Raw genomic sequence first — 16850 nt, forward strand, 5'->3', positions numbered from 1 at the left:
TAGACTAGAGTATGACGGTAGTAAACTTCTTTAAGTTAAATACCAAAGTCTGTCATCTCTAAAAGGAGAGAAACCACAGAGAGAAACCAACATACAACTTCACATAGTTTTAATTTGTTCAAATGTTATATGGATACTTACATAATAATTATAAAAAGTACATGTTTTTAAATGTGTGTATACCTCTAAATTCAAATCAAATTAACTATCTACATTCTTCAGAACAATAAAAGATGATGCGGTCAATAGAAGCCAAGTAGACAACAACGAACATGAAGAATCAACTATACATTACATGTATCTGCAACCATCCAATTGCACTGTATTTTACAAAGTTATTAAAGAGCAACAGCATCCAAAAGGAGCCATATAAATCATATCGTTTGTATTTTTTTTTAAACACAATTAAGTGTAACTGAGAGATCAAAACCCTAATTATATATATTGAACAAAAATATAAACGCAACATGTAAAGTGTTGATCCCATGTTTCATGAGCTGAAATAAAAGATCCCAGAAATGTTCCATATACGTACAAAAAGCGTATTCCTCTAAAATTGTGTGCACAAATTTGTTTACATCCCTGTTACTGAGCATTTCTCATTTGCCAAGATAATCCATCCACCTGACAGGTGTGGCATTTCAAGAAGCTGATTAAACAGCATGATCATTACACAGGTGCACCTTGTGCTGGGGACAATAAAAGTCCACTCTAAAATGTGCAGTTTTGTCACACAACACAATGCCACAGATGTCTCAAGTTTTAAGGGGGCGTGCAATTGGTAAGCAAACTGCAGGTATGTCCACCAGAGCTGCTGCCAGAAAATGTAATGTCCATTTCTCTACCATTTCTACCATCTCTACTACTGTCTTTTTAGAAAATTTGGCAGTACATTCAAGCTGCCTCACATCCGCAGACTATGTGTAACGACACCAGCCCAGGACCTCCACATCCGGCTTGATCACATGTCGGATCGTCTGAGGAGTATTTCTGTCTCTAAAAAAGTCCCTTTGTGAGGAAAAACAAATTCTGATTGGCTGGGCCCTGGCTCCCCAGTTGGTGGGCCTGGCTCCCAAATGGGTTGGAAGGCCTATGCCCTCCCAGGCCCATCCATGGCTGTGCCCCTACCCAGTCATGTGAAATCCATAGATTAGGGCCTAATGAATGGATTTATATTGACTGGTTTCCTTACATGAACAGTAACTCAGTAAAAGCTTTTAAATTGTTGCATGTTGCATTTATATTTTTTGTTCAGTGTATTCACTACATGCCCGAAAGTATGTGGACACCTGCTCATCGAACATCTCATTCAAAAATCATAGGCATTAATATGGAGTTGGTCCCCCTTTGCTGCTAAAACAGCCTCCACTCTTCTGGGAAGGCTTTCTACTAGATGTTGCATTGCTGTGGGGACTTGCTTCCATTCAGCCACAAGAACATTAGTGCTGTCGTAGTCGGCGTTCCAATTCATCCCAAAGGTGTTCATTAGGGTTGAGGTCATGGCTCTGTGCAGGCCGGTCAAGTTCTTCCACACTGATCTAGACAAACCATTTCTGTATGAACCTCGCTTTGTGCACGGGGGCATTGCCATGCTGGAATAGGAAAGGGCCTTCCCCAAACTGTTGACACAAAGTTGGAAGCACAGAATCGTCTACAATGTCATTGAATGCTGTACCATTAAGATTTCCCTTCACTGGAACTAATGGGCCTAGCCCAAACCATGAAAAACAGCCCCATCCCATTATTCCCCATCCACCAAACTTTACAGTTGGCACTATGCATTCGGGCAGGTTGCGTTCTCCTGGCATCCGCCAAAGCCAGGTTTGTCCGTCAGACTGCCAGATGGTGAAGCGTGATTAGTTTCTCCAGAGAATGTCCAATGGCGGCAAGCTTTACACCACTCCAGCCAACGCTTGGCATTGCGCATGGTTATCTTAGGCTTGTGTGAGGCTGCTCAGCCATTGAAATCCATTTCATGAAGCTCCTAACAAACAGTTATTGTGCTAACCTTGCTTCCAGAGGCAGTTTGGAACTCGGTAGTGAGTGTTGCAACCGAGGACAGACGTTTTTTTTATGCGCATCAGCACTCGGCGGTCCCACTCTGTGAGCTTGTGTGGCCTACCACTTCGCGGCTGAGCCGTTGTTGCTCCTAAACGTTTCTAATTCACAATAACTGCACTTACAGTTGCCCGGGGCAGCTCTAGCATGGCCAGAATTTGACAAACTGACTTAGAAAGGTGGCATCATATGACGGTGACACATTTAAAGTCACTGAGCTCCTCAGTACGGGCCATTCTACTGCCAATGTTTGTCTATGGAGATTGCATTGCTTTGTGCTCTATTTTATACACCTGTCAGCAACGGGTGTGGATTAAATAGCTGAATCCACTAATTTGAAGGGGTGTCCACATACTTTTGTAGTGTATTTTTCTGAAAAATGTCTATGTACATTATTTATTCCTCGGATATGTAACTAAGATGTGCTACCTACCTTATACACCCACACACATGCATATACTTACACACCATATATATACTATATTTATATATAAACATTTCCCCACCCCTACCAATTTTATAAGGCCTTTTTCTTTGAGTTCATATTTTCCTTGTGGCACTCAAAAGAGATACATAGAAATAATTATTTTGGACAACATCAGTTTTGTATGCGAAAGATATAATCCCTCAAATACTGTGTAACACCACCACCCTGTGGCCCTTCTGTTGTCACCACATACAACACCAGTGAGTTTGATCCTATAGTGGAGCAGGGTAAAAAATGGAATGGAATACAAAAAATGACTGTTTTTCTTTAGAAATGCAAAAAAAAAAGGGAATGTCACGATAAGAAACACATTGAACATATCATAGAAAAACTTAAATAAAATGAGAGATACACACATGCATTTCACTTTTCACACTAACTTCCACTTACAGTTCTGTTTTCGCTACTCATGCAAAAAGAATGGTCTGTTTTTCTATCCCACAATGAACTGACATCAAACACAGTACAGTACTACAGTAGGCAAGTGTGAAAGGCCAATTCATCGAACACTTTCAATTGTTTTCTGAAGGTGACATCTTGCATAAAATACAAATCAGTTTGCGGTTTGGAATACAAAAGGTTATAGAAGGATATTTACTTGTGGGTAGCTTTTCTGATATAGAGGGGCTTTATACTGTACGGGGTCTTAAAATTATAATCTTTATTATAACCGATATACATACTCTCAGGTTTTTCTATCCATCTCTAAAGCTACCATTCAGTCATACTTTGTGTATAACCTAGAGTAAGCATTAGCTACTCCTCAAACAGAGGGACTTAATCTCAAAATCAGTCACAACAGCTAATCTGTTCTGTTACTCTGCAGAATACTGTAAAGAACAGTACTACCACTCTTCGGAGACTGCATCTGAACATACACTGCTTTAGTGTCATGGAGGGCATGGAGAAAGCAGTAAGGGTGGAGTGGAGTGTTGGGAGTTACAGTCACATGGAACATTTACGCTACTAACGAATTAACAACATCTGTATCTTAGAGATTCTAGACCACTTAGTTGCCCACTGTTTCTCTGACAACAGGGGTAACGACCCTAAAGGAGCATACTAAGAGGTCATCTGGTGGAACATGTAGTTTGGTTACACACACACACACACACACACACACACACACACACACACACACACACACACACACAGCAAATAAAAATATCTTTCAGGGCGAGTAACCTTTCCTCAAGTACAATATTTCATGCACTCCATAAAGTGGGTGTTGCATTTAAAGTTTTGAATACTTCTTGTGTATTAACAGTTGTGTGAAAATGTTTCGAAAATCACTCTACTATTGTTGTAGTGGTACTGCTGAATTTAGAACACTTTTGAGGAGCTGGTATGGAATTTTCACTTCTAAATATTGTCTTACTTTGCAGTGCTTTTACCATACCGTCTTCAGTTTTTAAAAGGCATGAGAAAACAGTTGACTAAAATGTTACTATGACAATTAAACAGAAAGTGTGTTTAACACAGAGGTCAAGAAGAATGTGATGATTCTAAGTAACGTATGACAAGTAAAAAAGTAACGAAAATAGATTTTCCAAACAAAACAAACGGTTGTAAACATATGAATACAGGAACAACAATAAACAATTATTATCTGAATAGTTATTACTGTTATTATGAATGAATAATGAATTATAAGGGTCGAGGGATTTGGCAAGGCATATTAAACTAAATCTTTCTCAGGACAACAGATTAACACTCTCACTGGTTAACCATTTTTGAATAGTGTTGTTGAGATGATCAACATATAATTGTCCTTTCAGACCAAAAAACTAAAACAAACTAGTGCTCTTAAATCCTCTAAGAAGATTTTTTGAAATTAGTGCTGTGAGAACTAAATCTGTATCAGTATCAAACTATTATTTTCTATGAATATACATTAAATACAGTATAAAGTAAACAAGTTCTTGGGGGGAAAAAAACGTTTGAATCAAAGGGATACTTTGATAGTTAGCAATTGCATTAGCGCTAGTTAGCAACTTCCTTCAAACTGCATGCAGATACAAATGGTATCCACGACTTCATCTGACTCTGGGGAAGTAAATGAAGGCCCTCATTGCCAAAATCCCAAAGTATCCTTTTAAAACACTGGTCACCTCCCTCTCATAACTTCCACACATTTCTTTGCTCACTGCATATGTTGTTGCATATCTTTCAACATTAGAAATAAACAAATGTAATCATAGTCAGGGTTTGAATGATTCTACGAAACTCAAACAAACCCGAGTACTGTAGTTACTGACCACTATAAGATAGGGGTCTCCAGAACTGCATGTACAAAAAAAAAAAATGAACACAAGAACTCATACACTCACACATATATAGGAGATACATTGCTATGACTGGTTTGGTCATCAAATCACTGAAAAAAATCAAATGAGATGCCAACTAACTTTATATACAGTGTGCAAATATAAGGCTTGATATCTTTTCCCTGTCCCTTCCCTTAGAGATTGATGGGATGTATCCATAGGATCACTCAACTACAGGGGATAGACAGTTGACGAAACAAATTGTGGCCACTAATTCAGATGCACAGTGCCCCCTTTTTCTTCTCTGACTAGAGCAATCAGAGATGTTTCATGAGTAGAAATCCAAAGGCTTCAGTGAAATATCCAATCCAGCTGTCCGTCTAACATCTCAAAGAAGTATTTGCATGAAATATTGAAGAGATATTTGGGGAAAATTGGTGGATAAGATAAGGTTCCATGTGGTGATGTGGTGGTTGATCGTCTTTCCTGCATGGTAGAGTTTCCCCACAACCTCCGCATCCATCGTTAACTTCCCCAGACAGGCCTCCTGTCCTCTGGGCCCAGCGACCCAGTAGCCTTTTCACACTACCGTGCTGACCCGAACCAGGCTATACTGGCTCGCTATGAAATATTTTCCCCACACAGTTCTTTTCAACAATGGTTGATGGACGCGTAAACAGACCAGCACTGCTCGATTCGGCTCAGTAGTGTGAAAAGGGGTCAGGGGTCAAAGGTGGCCCTTAGGAGGTCTTGACCAGGTCGTAGACATAGATGTGGAAGTCGTCGTCGAACTTGATGAAGTATACGGAGGGTTTGGCCTCCACCTGGTGGATGACCATGCCAGTTCGTTTGGAGCCGTCCTCTTTAGCGTACTCAACCTGTTTCCCCACCAGACTGTCCACCACCTCCCCCGGCTCCCGCTCCGCAGGCGTAGCGTCATCTAACAGACAAACAATAACACAAGTTTAAGTTTATTTGCCATACGTAATTCATTTATGGGAAATCAGTGGAAACTCAAACATGTTCACCTATCTATTTATTCAACCTGGTTAATCTCTTTTACAAGATAGACCTGCACAATGAAGAACACAAAGCTTTTATCTTGAAGAGAGAAGTAGCCTGTTATCATTATGAAAAGCAACCCACCGTCATCAGGCAAATATAGACATTATAAAGGCTCATACGTGCTTATAAAATGTTCATAAACTCGTACACACATCTTATCTTTAAGCAGTCTTACAATCAAGAGATTGGTCTATTGTCATTTTGAAGTGCAGCCTAACTCTAAGGACAGGACTAACTTGAGTCAGGCATGATCCTCAGGTCTCCCTCCTTGTAGTCATCTAGGAGCTGGTACATGTACAGGACGGGGTCTTTCTCGTAGGTGATAAAGAACCAGGTATTCATGATGGGTGCCCGGGCCAGAACCATGCCCCTCCACTCGTCTTTAGTTCCGTCCTCCGTCTCAAACATGTGCTCCACTGCCTTCCCTATCATCGTGTCAGCCAGGTTGACGTCGCTGATGCGCGTAGAGGCTGCAACAGAGTACATGGCATAGGGTACATGGTAACATCTAGTTTCAAGTCTATTTGCCATGTTTAACTTATACATTGGAAATCTTACTAACTCGTGAATATCAACGATCATTAAACTCAAAATTCATATTAACATTTTAGGAGCACCATGAACGTGTAACACCATTACAGCACAAACAGAAACTTGTCTGCGACTTTGCGTTCATCAATCAATACCAAATGACAATCAATATAAACAATACGTATACATAGGACAAGGTCTTACATTGACGGTCAGGGAGCACCTCGAGGCCCTGTACCCTCTCATCGTTATGCAGCTCCAGGCCGTAGACACAGTCGAAGCCGTCGTACTTGATGAGGTAGAGCGAGGGGTTGACAGGCACCTGGTCTAGCACCGTGCCTTTCCACTGCGACTGAGATGTAGCGCTCCCCTCCTTCCAGATGTGCTGGATACGACAGCCCACGATGTTCCGCCGCGGCGCTGACGACACTGCCTTGTTGGGGCCCATGCTGTTCTTTTGTTTCCTGAACGATGTTTCAGATAACTTATGAAAAAGGGGAATTCGGGGAACAAACATCCACTTAGCCAATGAAAAGGGTGAAAACCTGATGGCTGTCAGTCCCTTACATTAGCTATTAATCTAACTAGATCCATTTTATAGTACATCAAATAGACTAAAATATTTGATTAATTAAATATATACAGTGCATTTGGAAAGTATTCACTCCTTGACTTTTTCCACATTGTTACATTACAGCCTCATTCTAAAATTGATGAACACATTTTTTCCCCTCATCAATCTACACAAAACACCACTTATGACAAAGCAAAAACGGAAATATTACATTTACATAAGTATTCAGACCCTTTACCCAGTACTGTGATGAAGCACCTTTGGCATTGATTACAACTTCGAGTCTGGGTCTGACGCTACAAGCTTGGCACACCTGTATTTGGGGAGCTTCTCCCATTCTTCTCCACAGATCCTCTCAAGCTCTGTCAGGTTGGATGGGGAGAGTCACTGCACAGCTATTTTCAGGTCTCTCCAGAGATGTTTGATCGGGTTCAAGTCCGGGCTCTGGCTGGGCCACTCAAGGACATTCAGAGACTTGTCCCGAAGCCACTACTGCGTTGTCTTGGCTGTGTGCTTAGGGTGATTGTCCCGTTGGAAGGTAAACCTTTGCCTCAGTCTGAGGTAATGAGCGCTCTGGAGCAGGTTTTTATCAAGGATCTCTCTGCACTTTGCTCCGTTCATCTTTCCCTCGAACCTGACTAGTCTCAATCCCTGCCACTGAAAAACATCCCCATAGCATGATGCTGCCATCACCATCCTTCACCGTAGGGATGGTGCCAGGTTACCTCCAGACGTGATGCTTGGCATTCAGGCCAAAGAGTTCAATCTTGATTTCATCAGACCAGAGAATCTTGTTTCTCATGGTCTGAGAGTCTTTAGGTGTTTTTGCTTTGACATGCACTGTCAACTATGGGACCTTATATAGACAGGTCTGTGCCTTTCCAAATCATGTCCAATCAATTGAATTTACCACAAGTGGACTCCAATCAAGTTGTAGAAACATCTCAAGGATGACCAATGGAAACAGGATGCACCTGAGCTCAATTTCGACTCTGAATACTTTTGTAAATAAGGTATTTCTTGTTTTTATTTGTAATAAATTTGCAAAAAAAATTACACACCCGTTTTCGCTTTGTCATAATGGGGTATGGTGTGTAGATTGATAAGGACTTAAAAAAATAATTTTTAGAATAAGGCTGTAACGTAACAATGTGGAAAAAGTCAAGGGGTCTGAATACTTTCCAAATGCTCTGTAGCCCATGGCAATATAATACAGTCAAGTGTGTACTCTGATCTGCTTTCATTCCCTGGATCTGTCTACATGAGACCCGTAAAGACTGTGTACTTTGAAGTGTGAATATAGTACTGATCATACCATGGTGGTGTGTCGCTAAACAGCTGATACTAGCCCTGTATTCGCTTCAGCAGGCCACTAAAGACCAGTATCAGATATCAGGTATTCAGTGTGGCACTACTAGACTAAATAATGAATGTATCTTACCAAGCACCACTGTTCTCTACATAGGCAAAAGTAGGCTGCAGATGGTTTTAGCCATTCATTTAATAGGCCTACTATGCAAAATGTCTATTAAAAACAGTTGAATGCTGAATGTTTTACAAATGCACAATCAAAGGGTACATAATAGCTAAGGAAAGTAGAGGATTCCTGGCTTACTTGTGGGAGTTCTTTTTCTTCATATTTGCAGAAACACCTGAGTGCCCTTAAAAACAAAACATTACATTTTTTTTTTCCTAATGCAAATGAATGTAGTAAATATATTCAGTAGCTAGCCGACTCTACTCTTATCAGTAGGCTAAAGCTACCTGATTATCATCTGAAGATAACAAAAGCAAACCACAAAGTCTGTCCCCCTCAAATGGCACCCTATTCCCTATTATAGGCCTATCGAGCACTGTTTGATCAAAGCCTCTAAGGGCCCTGGTCCAAAGAAGTGCATTATTAAGGAAACAAAAGTAGTGCACTATAAAGGGAATAGGTGTCCAGGTGTTTCCAATATCACCAGGCAAGCTCGATCCTGGAACTCACAAGGCTGGCATAAGGAAAAAAGGGTGCCGAGAAACACCTGGTGGTGGGAGCTTGAGGCAGATACAAAGAGAACCAGCTTGGAGTGGAACGAGCTGGAGAAGACTGCCCAGAAAAGAATAGTGTTGTCACGATAGCAGAAGTTTGACTTTGATACCAGGTTAAATACCATATATATATATATATATATATTTTTTTTTTTTTCACCTTTATTTAACCATGTAGGCAAGTTGAGAACAAGTTCTCATATACAATTGCGACCTGGCCAAGATAAAGCAAAGCAGTGCGACAAAAACAACGACACAGAGTTACACATGGAGTAAACAAACATACAGTCAATAATTCAGTAGAAAAATAAGTCTATATACAATGTGAGCAAATGATGTGAGATAAGGGAGGTAAAGGCAAAAAAGGCCATGGTGGCAAAGTAAATACAATATAGCAAGTAAAACACTGGAATGGTAGATTTGTAGTGGAAGAAAGTGCAAAGTAGAAATAGAAATAATGGGGTGCAAAGGAGCAAAATAAATAAATACAGTAGGGGAATGTTGTTTGGGCTAAATTATAGATGGGCTATGTACAGGTGCAGTGATCTGTGAGCGGCTCTGACAACTGGTGCTTAAAGCTAGTGAGGGAGATAAGTGTTTCCAGTTTCAGAGATTTTTGTAGTTCGTTCCAGTCATTGGCAGCAGAGAACTGGAAGGAGAGACGGCCAAAGGAGGAATTGGCTTTGGGGGTGACCAGAGAGATATACCTGCTGGAGCGCGTGCTACAGGTGGGTGCTGCTATGGTGACCAGTGAGCTGAGATAAGGGGGGACTTTACCTAGCAGGGTCTTGTAGATGACCTGGAGCCAGTGGGTTTGGCGACGAGTATGAAGCGAGGGCCAGCCAACGAGAGCGTACAGGTCGCAGTGGCGGGTAGTATATGGGGCTTTGGTGACAAAACGGATGGCACTGTGATAGACTGCATCCAGTTTATTGAGTAGGGTATTGGAGGCTATTTTGTAAATGACATCGCCGAAGTCGAGGATCGGTAGGATGGTCAGTTTTACGAGGGTATGTTTGGCAGCATGAGTGAAGGATGCTTTGTTGCGAAATAGGAAGCCAATTTGAGATTTAACTTTGGATTGGAGATGTGTGAGTCTGGAAGGAGAGCTTACAGTCTAACCAGACACCTAGGTATTTGTAGTTGTCCACATATTCTAAGTCAGAACCGTCCAGAGTAGTGATGCTGGACGGGCGGGCAGGTGCGGGCAGCGATCGGTTGAAGAGCATGCATTTAGTTTTACTTGTATTTAAGAGTAGTTGGAGGCCACGGAAGGAGAGTTGTATGGCATTGAAGCTCGTATGGAGGGTTGTTAACACAGTGTCCAAAGAAGGGCCAGAAGTATACAGAATGGTGTCGTTTGCATAGAAGTTGATCAAAGACTCACCAGCAGCAAGAGCGACATCATTGATGTATACAGTGAAAACAGTTGGCCCAAGAATTGAACCCTGTGGCAATCCCATAGAGACTACCAGAGGCCCGGACAACAGGCCATCCAATTTGACACATTGAACTCTATCAGAGAAGTAGTTGGTGAACCAGGCAAGGCAATCATTTGAGACCATGACACTCAATACCATCACGACACTCGATACCAAAACGATACCACAGCAACAACAGAAAATGCCAAAGTCACAGAATGGCACTTGATCCAGACGGTATCAATGAAGCAGACATAATGTAAATTCATAGTTTTTTAGATGATTTACAAATTCCAATACAAAATTAGTTTAATCTAATTGGGCAACTCAACCAGCTGGTTGCAATATTTCAAATCAAATTTTATTGGTCACATACACATACAGTTGAAGTCAGAAGTTTACATTCACCTTAGCCAAACACATTTAAACTCAGTTTTTCACAATTCCTGACATTTAATCCTAGTAAAAATTCCCTGTTTTAGGTCAATTAGGATCACCACTTTATTTTAAGAATGTGAAATGTCAGAATAATAGTAGAGAGAATGATTTATTTCAGCTTTTATTTCTTTCATCACATTCCCAGTGGGTCAGACGTTTACAAACACTCAATTAGTATTTGGTAGCATTGCCTTTAAATTGTTTAACTTGGTTAAAACATTTCGGGTAGCCTTCCACAAGCTTCCCACAAATGACAAGTGTAGTCCACTTGTCATTCCAATCTCCTTTGCATTAGCGTAGCCTCTTCTGTAGCCTGTCAACTATGTGTCTGTCTATCCCTGTTCTCTCCCCTCTGCACAGGCCATACAAACGCTTCACACCGCGTGGCCGCTGCCACTCTAACCTGGTGGTCCCAGCGCGCACGACCCACGTGGAGTTCCAGGTCTCCGGCAGCCTCTGGAACTGCCGGTCTGCGGCCAACAAGGCAGAGTTCATCTCAGCCTATGCTACCCTCCAGTCCCTCGACTTCTTGGCGCTGACGGAAACATGGATTACCACAGATAACACTGCTACTCCTACTGCTCTCTCGTCTGCCCACGTGTTCTCGCACACCCCGAGAGCTTCTGGTCAGCGAGGTGGTGGCACTGGGATCCTCATCTCTCCCAAGTGGACATTCTCTCTTTCTCCCCTGACCCATCTGTCTATCGCCTCCTTTGAATTCCATGCTGTCACAGTTACAAGCCCTTTCAAGCTTAACATCCTTATCATTTATCGCCCTCCAGGTTCCCTTGGAGAGTTCATCAATGAGCTTGACGCCTTGATAAGTTCCTTTCCTGAGGATGGCTCACCTCTCACAGTTCTGGGTGACTTTAACCTCCCCACGTCTACCTTTGACTCATTCCTCTCTGCCTCCTTCTTCCCACTCCTCTCCTCTTTTGACCTCACCCTCTCACCTTCCCCCCCTACTCACAAGGCAGGCAATACGCTTGACCTCATTACTAGATGTTGTTCTTCCACTAATCTCATTGCAACTCCCCTCCAAGTCTCCGACCACTACCTTGTATCCTTTTCCCTCTCGCTCTCATCCAACACTTCTCACTCTGCCCCTACTCGGATGGTATTGCGCCGTCCCAACCTTCGCTCTCTCTCTCCCGCTACTCTCTCCTCTTCCATCCTATCATCTCTTCCCTCTGCTCAAACCTTCTCCAACCTATCTCCTGATTCTGCCTCCTCAACCCTCCTCTCCTCCCTTTCTGCATACTTTGACTCTCTATGTCCCCTATCCTCCAGGCCGGCTCGGTCCTCCCCTCCTGCTCCGTGGCTCGACGACTCATTGCGAGCTCACAGAACAGGGCTCCGGGCAGCCGAGCGGAAATGGAGGAAAACTCGCCTCCCTGCGGACCTGGCATCCTTTCACTCCCTCCTCTCTACATTTTCCTCTTCTGTCTCTGCTGCTAAAGCCACTTTCTACCACTCTAAATTCCAAGCATCTGCCTCTAACCCTAGGAAGCTCTTTGCCACCTTCTCCTCCCTCCTGAATCCTCCTCCCCCTCGCCCCCCCTCCTCCCTCTCTGTGGATGACTTCGTCAACCATTTTGAAAAGAAGGTTGACGACATCCGATCCTCGTTTGCTAAGTCAAACGACACCGCTGGTCCTGCTCACACTGCCCTACCCTGTGCTTTGACCTCTTTCTCCCCTCTCTCTCCAGATGAAATCTCGCGTCTTGTGACGGCCGGCCGCCCAACAACCTGCCCGCTTGACCCTATCCCCTCCTCTCTTCTCCAGACCATTTCCGGAGACCTTCTCCCTTACCTCACCTCGCTCATCAACTCATCCTTGACCGCTGGCTACGTCCCTTCCGTCTTCAAGAGAGCGAGAGCTGCACCCCTTCTGAAAAAACCTACACTCGATCCCTCCGATGTCAACAATTACAGACCAGTATCCCTTCTTTCTTTTCTCTCCAAAACTCTTGAACGTGCCGTCCTTGGCCAGCTCTCCTGCTATCTCTCTCAGAATGACCTTCTTGACCCAAATCAGTCAGGCTTCAAGACTGGTCATTCAACTGAGACTGCTCTTCTCTGTGTTACGGAGGCTCTCCGCACTGCTAAACCTAACTCTCTCTCCTCTGCTCTCATCCTTCTAGACCTATCTGCTGCCTTTGATACTGTGAACCATCAGATCCTCCTCTCCACCCTCTCCGAGTTGGGCATCTCCGGCGCGGCCCGCGCTTGGATTGCGTCCTACCTGACAGGTCGCTCCTACCAGGTGGCGTGGCGAGAATCTGTCTCCGCACCACGTGCTCTCACCACTGGTGTCCCCCAGGGCTCTGTTCTAGGCCCTCTCCTATTCTCGCTATACACCAAGTCACTTGGCTCTGTCATATCCTCACATGGTCTCTCCTATCATTGCTATGCAGACGACACACAATTAATCTTCTCCTTTCCCCCTTCTGATAACCAGGTGGCGAATCGCATCTCTGCATGTCTGGCAGACATATCAGTGTGGATGACGGATCACCACCTCAAGCTGAACCTCAGCAAGACGGAGCTGCTCTTCCTCCCGGGGAAGGACTGCCCGTTCCATGATCTCGCCATCACGGTTGACAACTCCATTGTGTCCTCCTCCCAGAGTGCTAAGAACCTTGGCGTGACCCTGGACAACACCCTGTCGTTCTCCACTAACATCAAGGCGGTGACCCGATCCTGTAGGTTCATGCTCTACAACATTCGCAGAGTACGACCCTGCCTCACACAGGAAGCGGCGCAGGTCTTTGTCCCCATGTGCAGTTGCAAACCGTAGTCTGGCTTTTTTATGGCGGTTTTGAAGTAGTGGCTTCTTCCTTGCTGAGCGGCCTTTCAGGTTATGTCGATATAGGTCTCGTTTTACTGTGGATATAGATACTTTTGTACCTGTTTCCTCCAGCATCTTCACAAGGTCCTTTGCTGTTGTTCTGGGATTGATTTGCACATTTCGCACCAAAGTGCGTTCATCTCTAGGAGACAGAATGCGTCGCCTTCCTGAGCGGTATGACGGCTGCATGGTCCCATGGTGTTAATACTTGCATACTATTGTTTGTACAGATGAACGTGGTACCTTCAGGCATTTGGAAATTGCTCCCAAGGATGAACCAGACTTGTGGAGGTCTACCATTATTTTCTGAGGTCCTGGCTGATTTCTTTTGATTTTCCCATGATGTCAAGCAAAGAGGCACTGAGTTTGAAGGTAGGCCTTGAAATACATCCACAGGTACACCTCCAATTGACTCAAATGATGTCAATTAGCCTATCAGAAGCTTCTAAACCCATGACATCATTTTCTGAAATATTCCAAGCTGTATAAAGTCAATTTAGTGTATGTAAACTTCTGACCCACTGGAATTGTGATACAGTGAATTATAACACAAATAATCTGGCTGTAAACAATAGTTGGAAAAAATACTTGTGATGTCCTAACCGTCCTAACCGACTTGCCAAAACTATAGTGTGTAGTGGTTGAAAAACGAGTTTAATTGACTCCAACCTAAGTGTATGTAAACTTCTGACTTCAACTGTATGTATGTATGGAGCATAATGTATTTACAGTTTAATCACATGTTTTCAAGTACTGGTGAGAAATAATGCATTCCGATTAATACATCGATTGTAATGGACACCTATGATCTATGTAAAATACTTTTGTGAAGGTTGTATTGATTATAATGAGCTAATGCTAAGCTATTTGCCAGCTATGTTTGTTGACATTATACAATGCATTCTGGGTGTCACGTAAACATCTGTCAGACCAAAGATTGTATAATGAGACGAAGGGTAAACTTCCGGAAGTGAATGGTCGTAGACGACACACCCCTTTCAACATGCATACTGCAAACAGACCAAACTCATCTTGTCTCCTCTTATTATATTTGGTTGACGCGAAAAACATGGCGGTGTGCACAAACTACCCATTGATTACTTTTGATTTCTAGAAAGTGTTTTACTCAATTATTTCTATCAATGGTGAGCTCATCCGTGATGTGATTAATTATAAATAGTAATTGTTATTAGCTAATTCATATTGTGGTTTCTGACAGCTGAGAGTTATCTAAATATGACCAGCCTCAGCCCAGTCAAAACTGTTCGCTGCTCTGGCACCCCAATGGTGGAACAAGCTCCCTCACGACGCCAGGACAGCGGAGTCAATCACCACCTTCCGGAGACACCTGAAACCCCACCTCTTTAAGGAATACCTAGGATAGGATAAAGTAATCCTTCTAACCCCCCCCCCCCCCCCCCTAAAAGATTTAGATGCACTATTGTAAAGTGGTTGTTCCACTGGATATCATAAGGTGAATGCACCAATTTGTAAGTCGCTCTGGATAAGAGCGTCTGCTAAATGACTTAAATGTAAATGTTATGACCGATTGTGATATGTCAATCTTTCCTCAGTTAGCGCTAGGAAAGGGGGATACCTAGTCAGTTGTACAACTGAATGCCTTGAAATGTGTCCTCCGCATTTAACCCAACCTCTGAATCAGAGAGGTGCGAGGGCTGCCTTAATTGACATCCACTAATGTAGCGTACATTTTCCGGTTTGGATGATTGCGTATGCTGTCGCTACTGCATCCAAAAATAAACTGGTCACATTCAGGACATAACTTTGTAAGAACTGTGTTTGTGCTAAATGTTTTTGTGAAAATACAGTGTGGCTAGCTCAAATGCTGACTGTTGCGTCAATTGAAACTGGACGTTCTAAATAAGCATTCTAATCACACCAGTTTGAGTGTACGCTGCAGGGACCACTGTATAAGAACACACCCGTTTGTTGGTATGTGTGAAAATGTTAATTGCTTTACCCTAGCTCAAATTGCCCAGTTGAACTGGATTTTAAGCAAAACTACCAAAACTATTGCTGATGGTGAACCTGAACAATCAAAATGAAATCTAATTTCAGTGCCTTCAGAATGTATTCACACCGTTTGACTTTTTCCACAGTTTGTGTTAAGGTGGGATTAAAATGTATTTAACTGTAATTTTTTTGTCAACGATCTACACAAAATATTCTGTCAAAGTGGAAGAAAAATTCTAACATTTTTAAGAAAATACATAATATAAAACACTAATACACTAATATATCTTGATTACATTCAACCCCGAGTCAATACATGTAAGAATCACCTTTGGCAGCGATTAGCATATCCATAAGATGATGCAGCCAGTACCATTCTTGAAAATATGAAGAGTGGTACTCAGTGATCTACTGGATTTGCCCCAAACATAATGCTTTATATTAAGGACAAAGTTTTTATTCTGTACAGGCTTCCTTCATTTCACTCTGTCATTTACGTTAGTATTGTGGAGTAACTACAATGTTGTTAATCCATCCGCAGTATTCTCCTATCACAGCCATTAAACCGTGTAACTGTTTTAAAGTCACCATTTGCCTCATGGCGAAATCCCTGAGGGGTTTCCTTCCTCTCCAACAACCGAGTTAGGAAGAACGCCTGCGTCTTTGTATTGAGGGGGTGTATTGATACACCATCCAGTGTAATGAATAACTTCACCATGTTCAAAGTGATATTCAATGTCTGCTTTTTATTTTATTTTTACCCATCCACCAATAGGTGCCCTTCTTTGCGAGGAATTGGAAAACCTCCCTGGTCTTTGTGGTTGAATCTGTGTTTGAAATTCCCTGCTCATTTCACACATGCAACTTATTGTGACTTGTTAGAGTTTTTCCTAGGGAGTTTTTCCTAGCCACCGTGCTTCTTTCACATGCTTTGCTTGCTGTTTGGGGTTTTAGGCTGGGTTTCTGTACAGCACTTTGAGAATATCAGCTGATGTACGAAGGGCTATATAAAAATAAATTTGATTTGATTTGATTTAAGCAACTTTTTACTCCTGCATGTATTTAGGCTTGCCATAACAAAGGGGTTGAATGCTTATTGACTCAAGGCATTTCAGGTTTTAATTTTTTATTAATTTGTAAACATTTCCACTTT

The 16850-nt window shown here is 42.6% G+C and overlaps 1 protein-coding gene across 2 annotated transcripts in view; it reads right to left on the reverse strand.

Moving 5' to 3' along the window:
• Positions 1–92: 92 nt before the first annotated feature.
• Positions 93–16850, reverse strand: part of LOC106561883 (spindlin-W) — a 28238-nt gene continuing 11480 nt past the window's right edge. The window contains exons 4-7 of one of the 2 annotated variants that reach the window (XM_014126172.3): positions 8598–8643; positions 6613–6872; positions 6114–6347; positions 93–5752 (exon numbers count right to left, since the gene is read on the reverse strand). In XM_014126172.3, coding sequence (XP_013981647.1) covers positions 5553–5752; positions 6114–6347; positions 6613–6872; positions 8598–8643 — 740 coding nt within the window. In that variant the 3' untranslated portion in view covers positions 93–5552. Of the gene's footprint in view, positions 5753–6113; positions 6348–6612; positions 6893–8597; positions 8644–16850 lie in introns of both variants that reach the window. The other variant, XM_014126196.3, reaches the window with a different exon arrangement.

The sequence above is a fragment of the Salmo salar genome, chromosome 01 (genome assembly GCF_965601325.2).
Source record: "Salmo salar chromosome 01, fSalSal1, whole genome shotgun sequence".
Classification (NCBI taxonomy): Eukaryota; Metazoa; Chordata; class Actinopteri; order Salmoniformes; family Salmonidae; genus Salmo; species Salmo salar.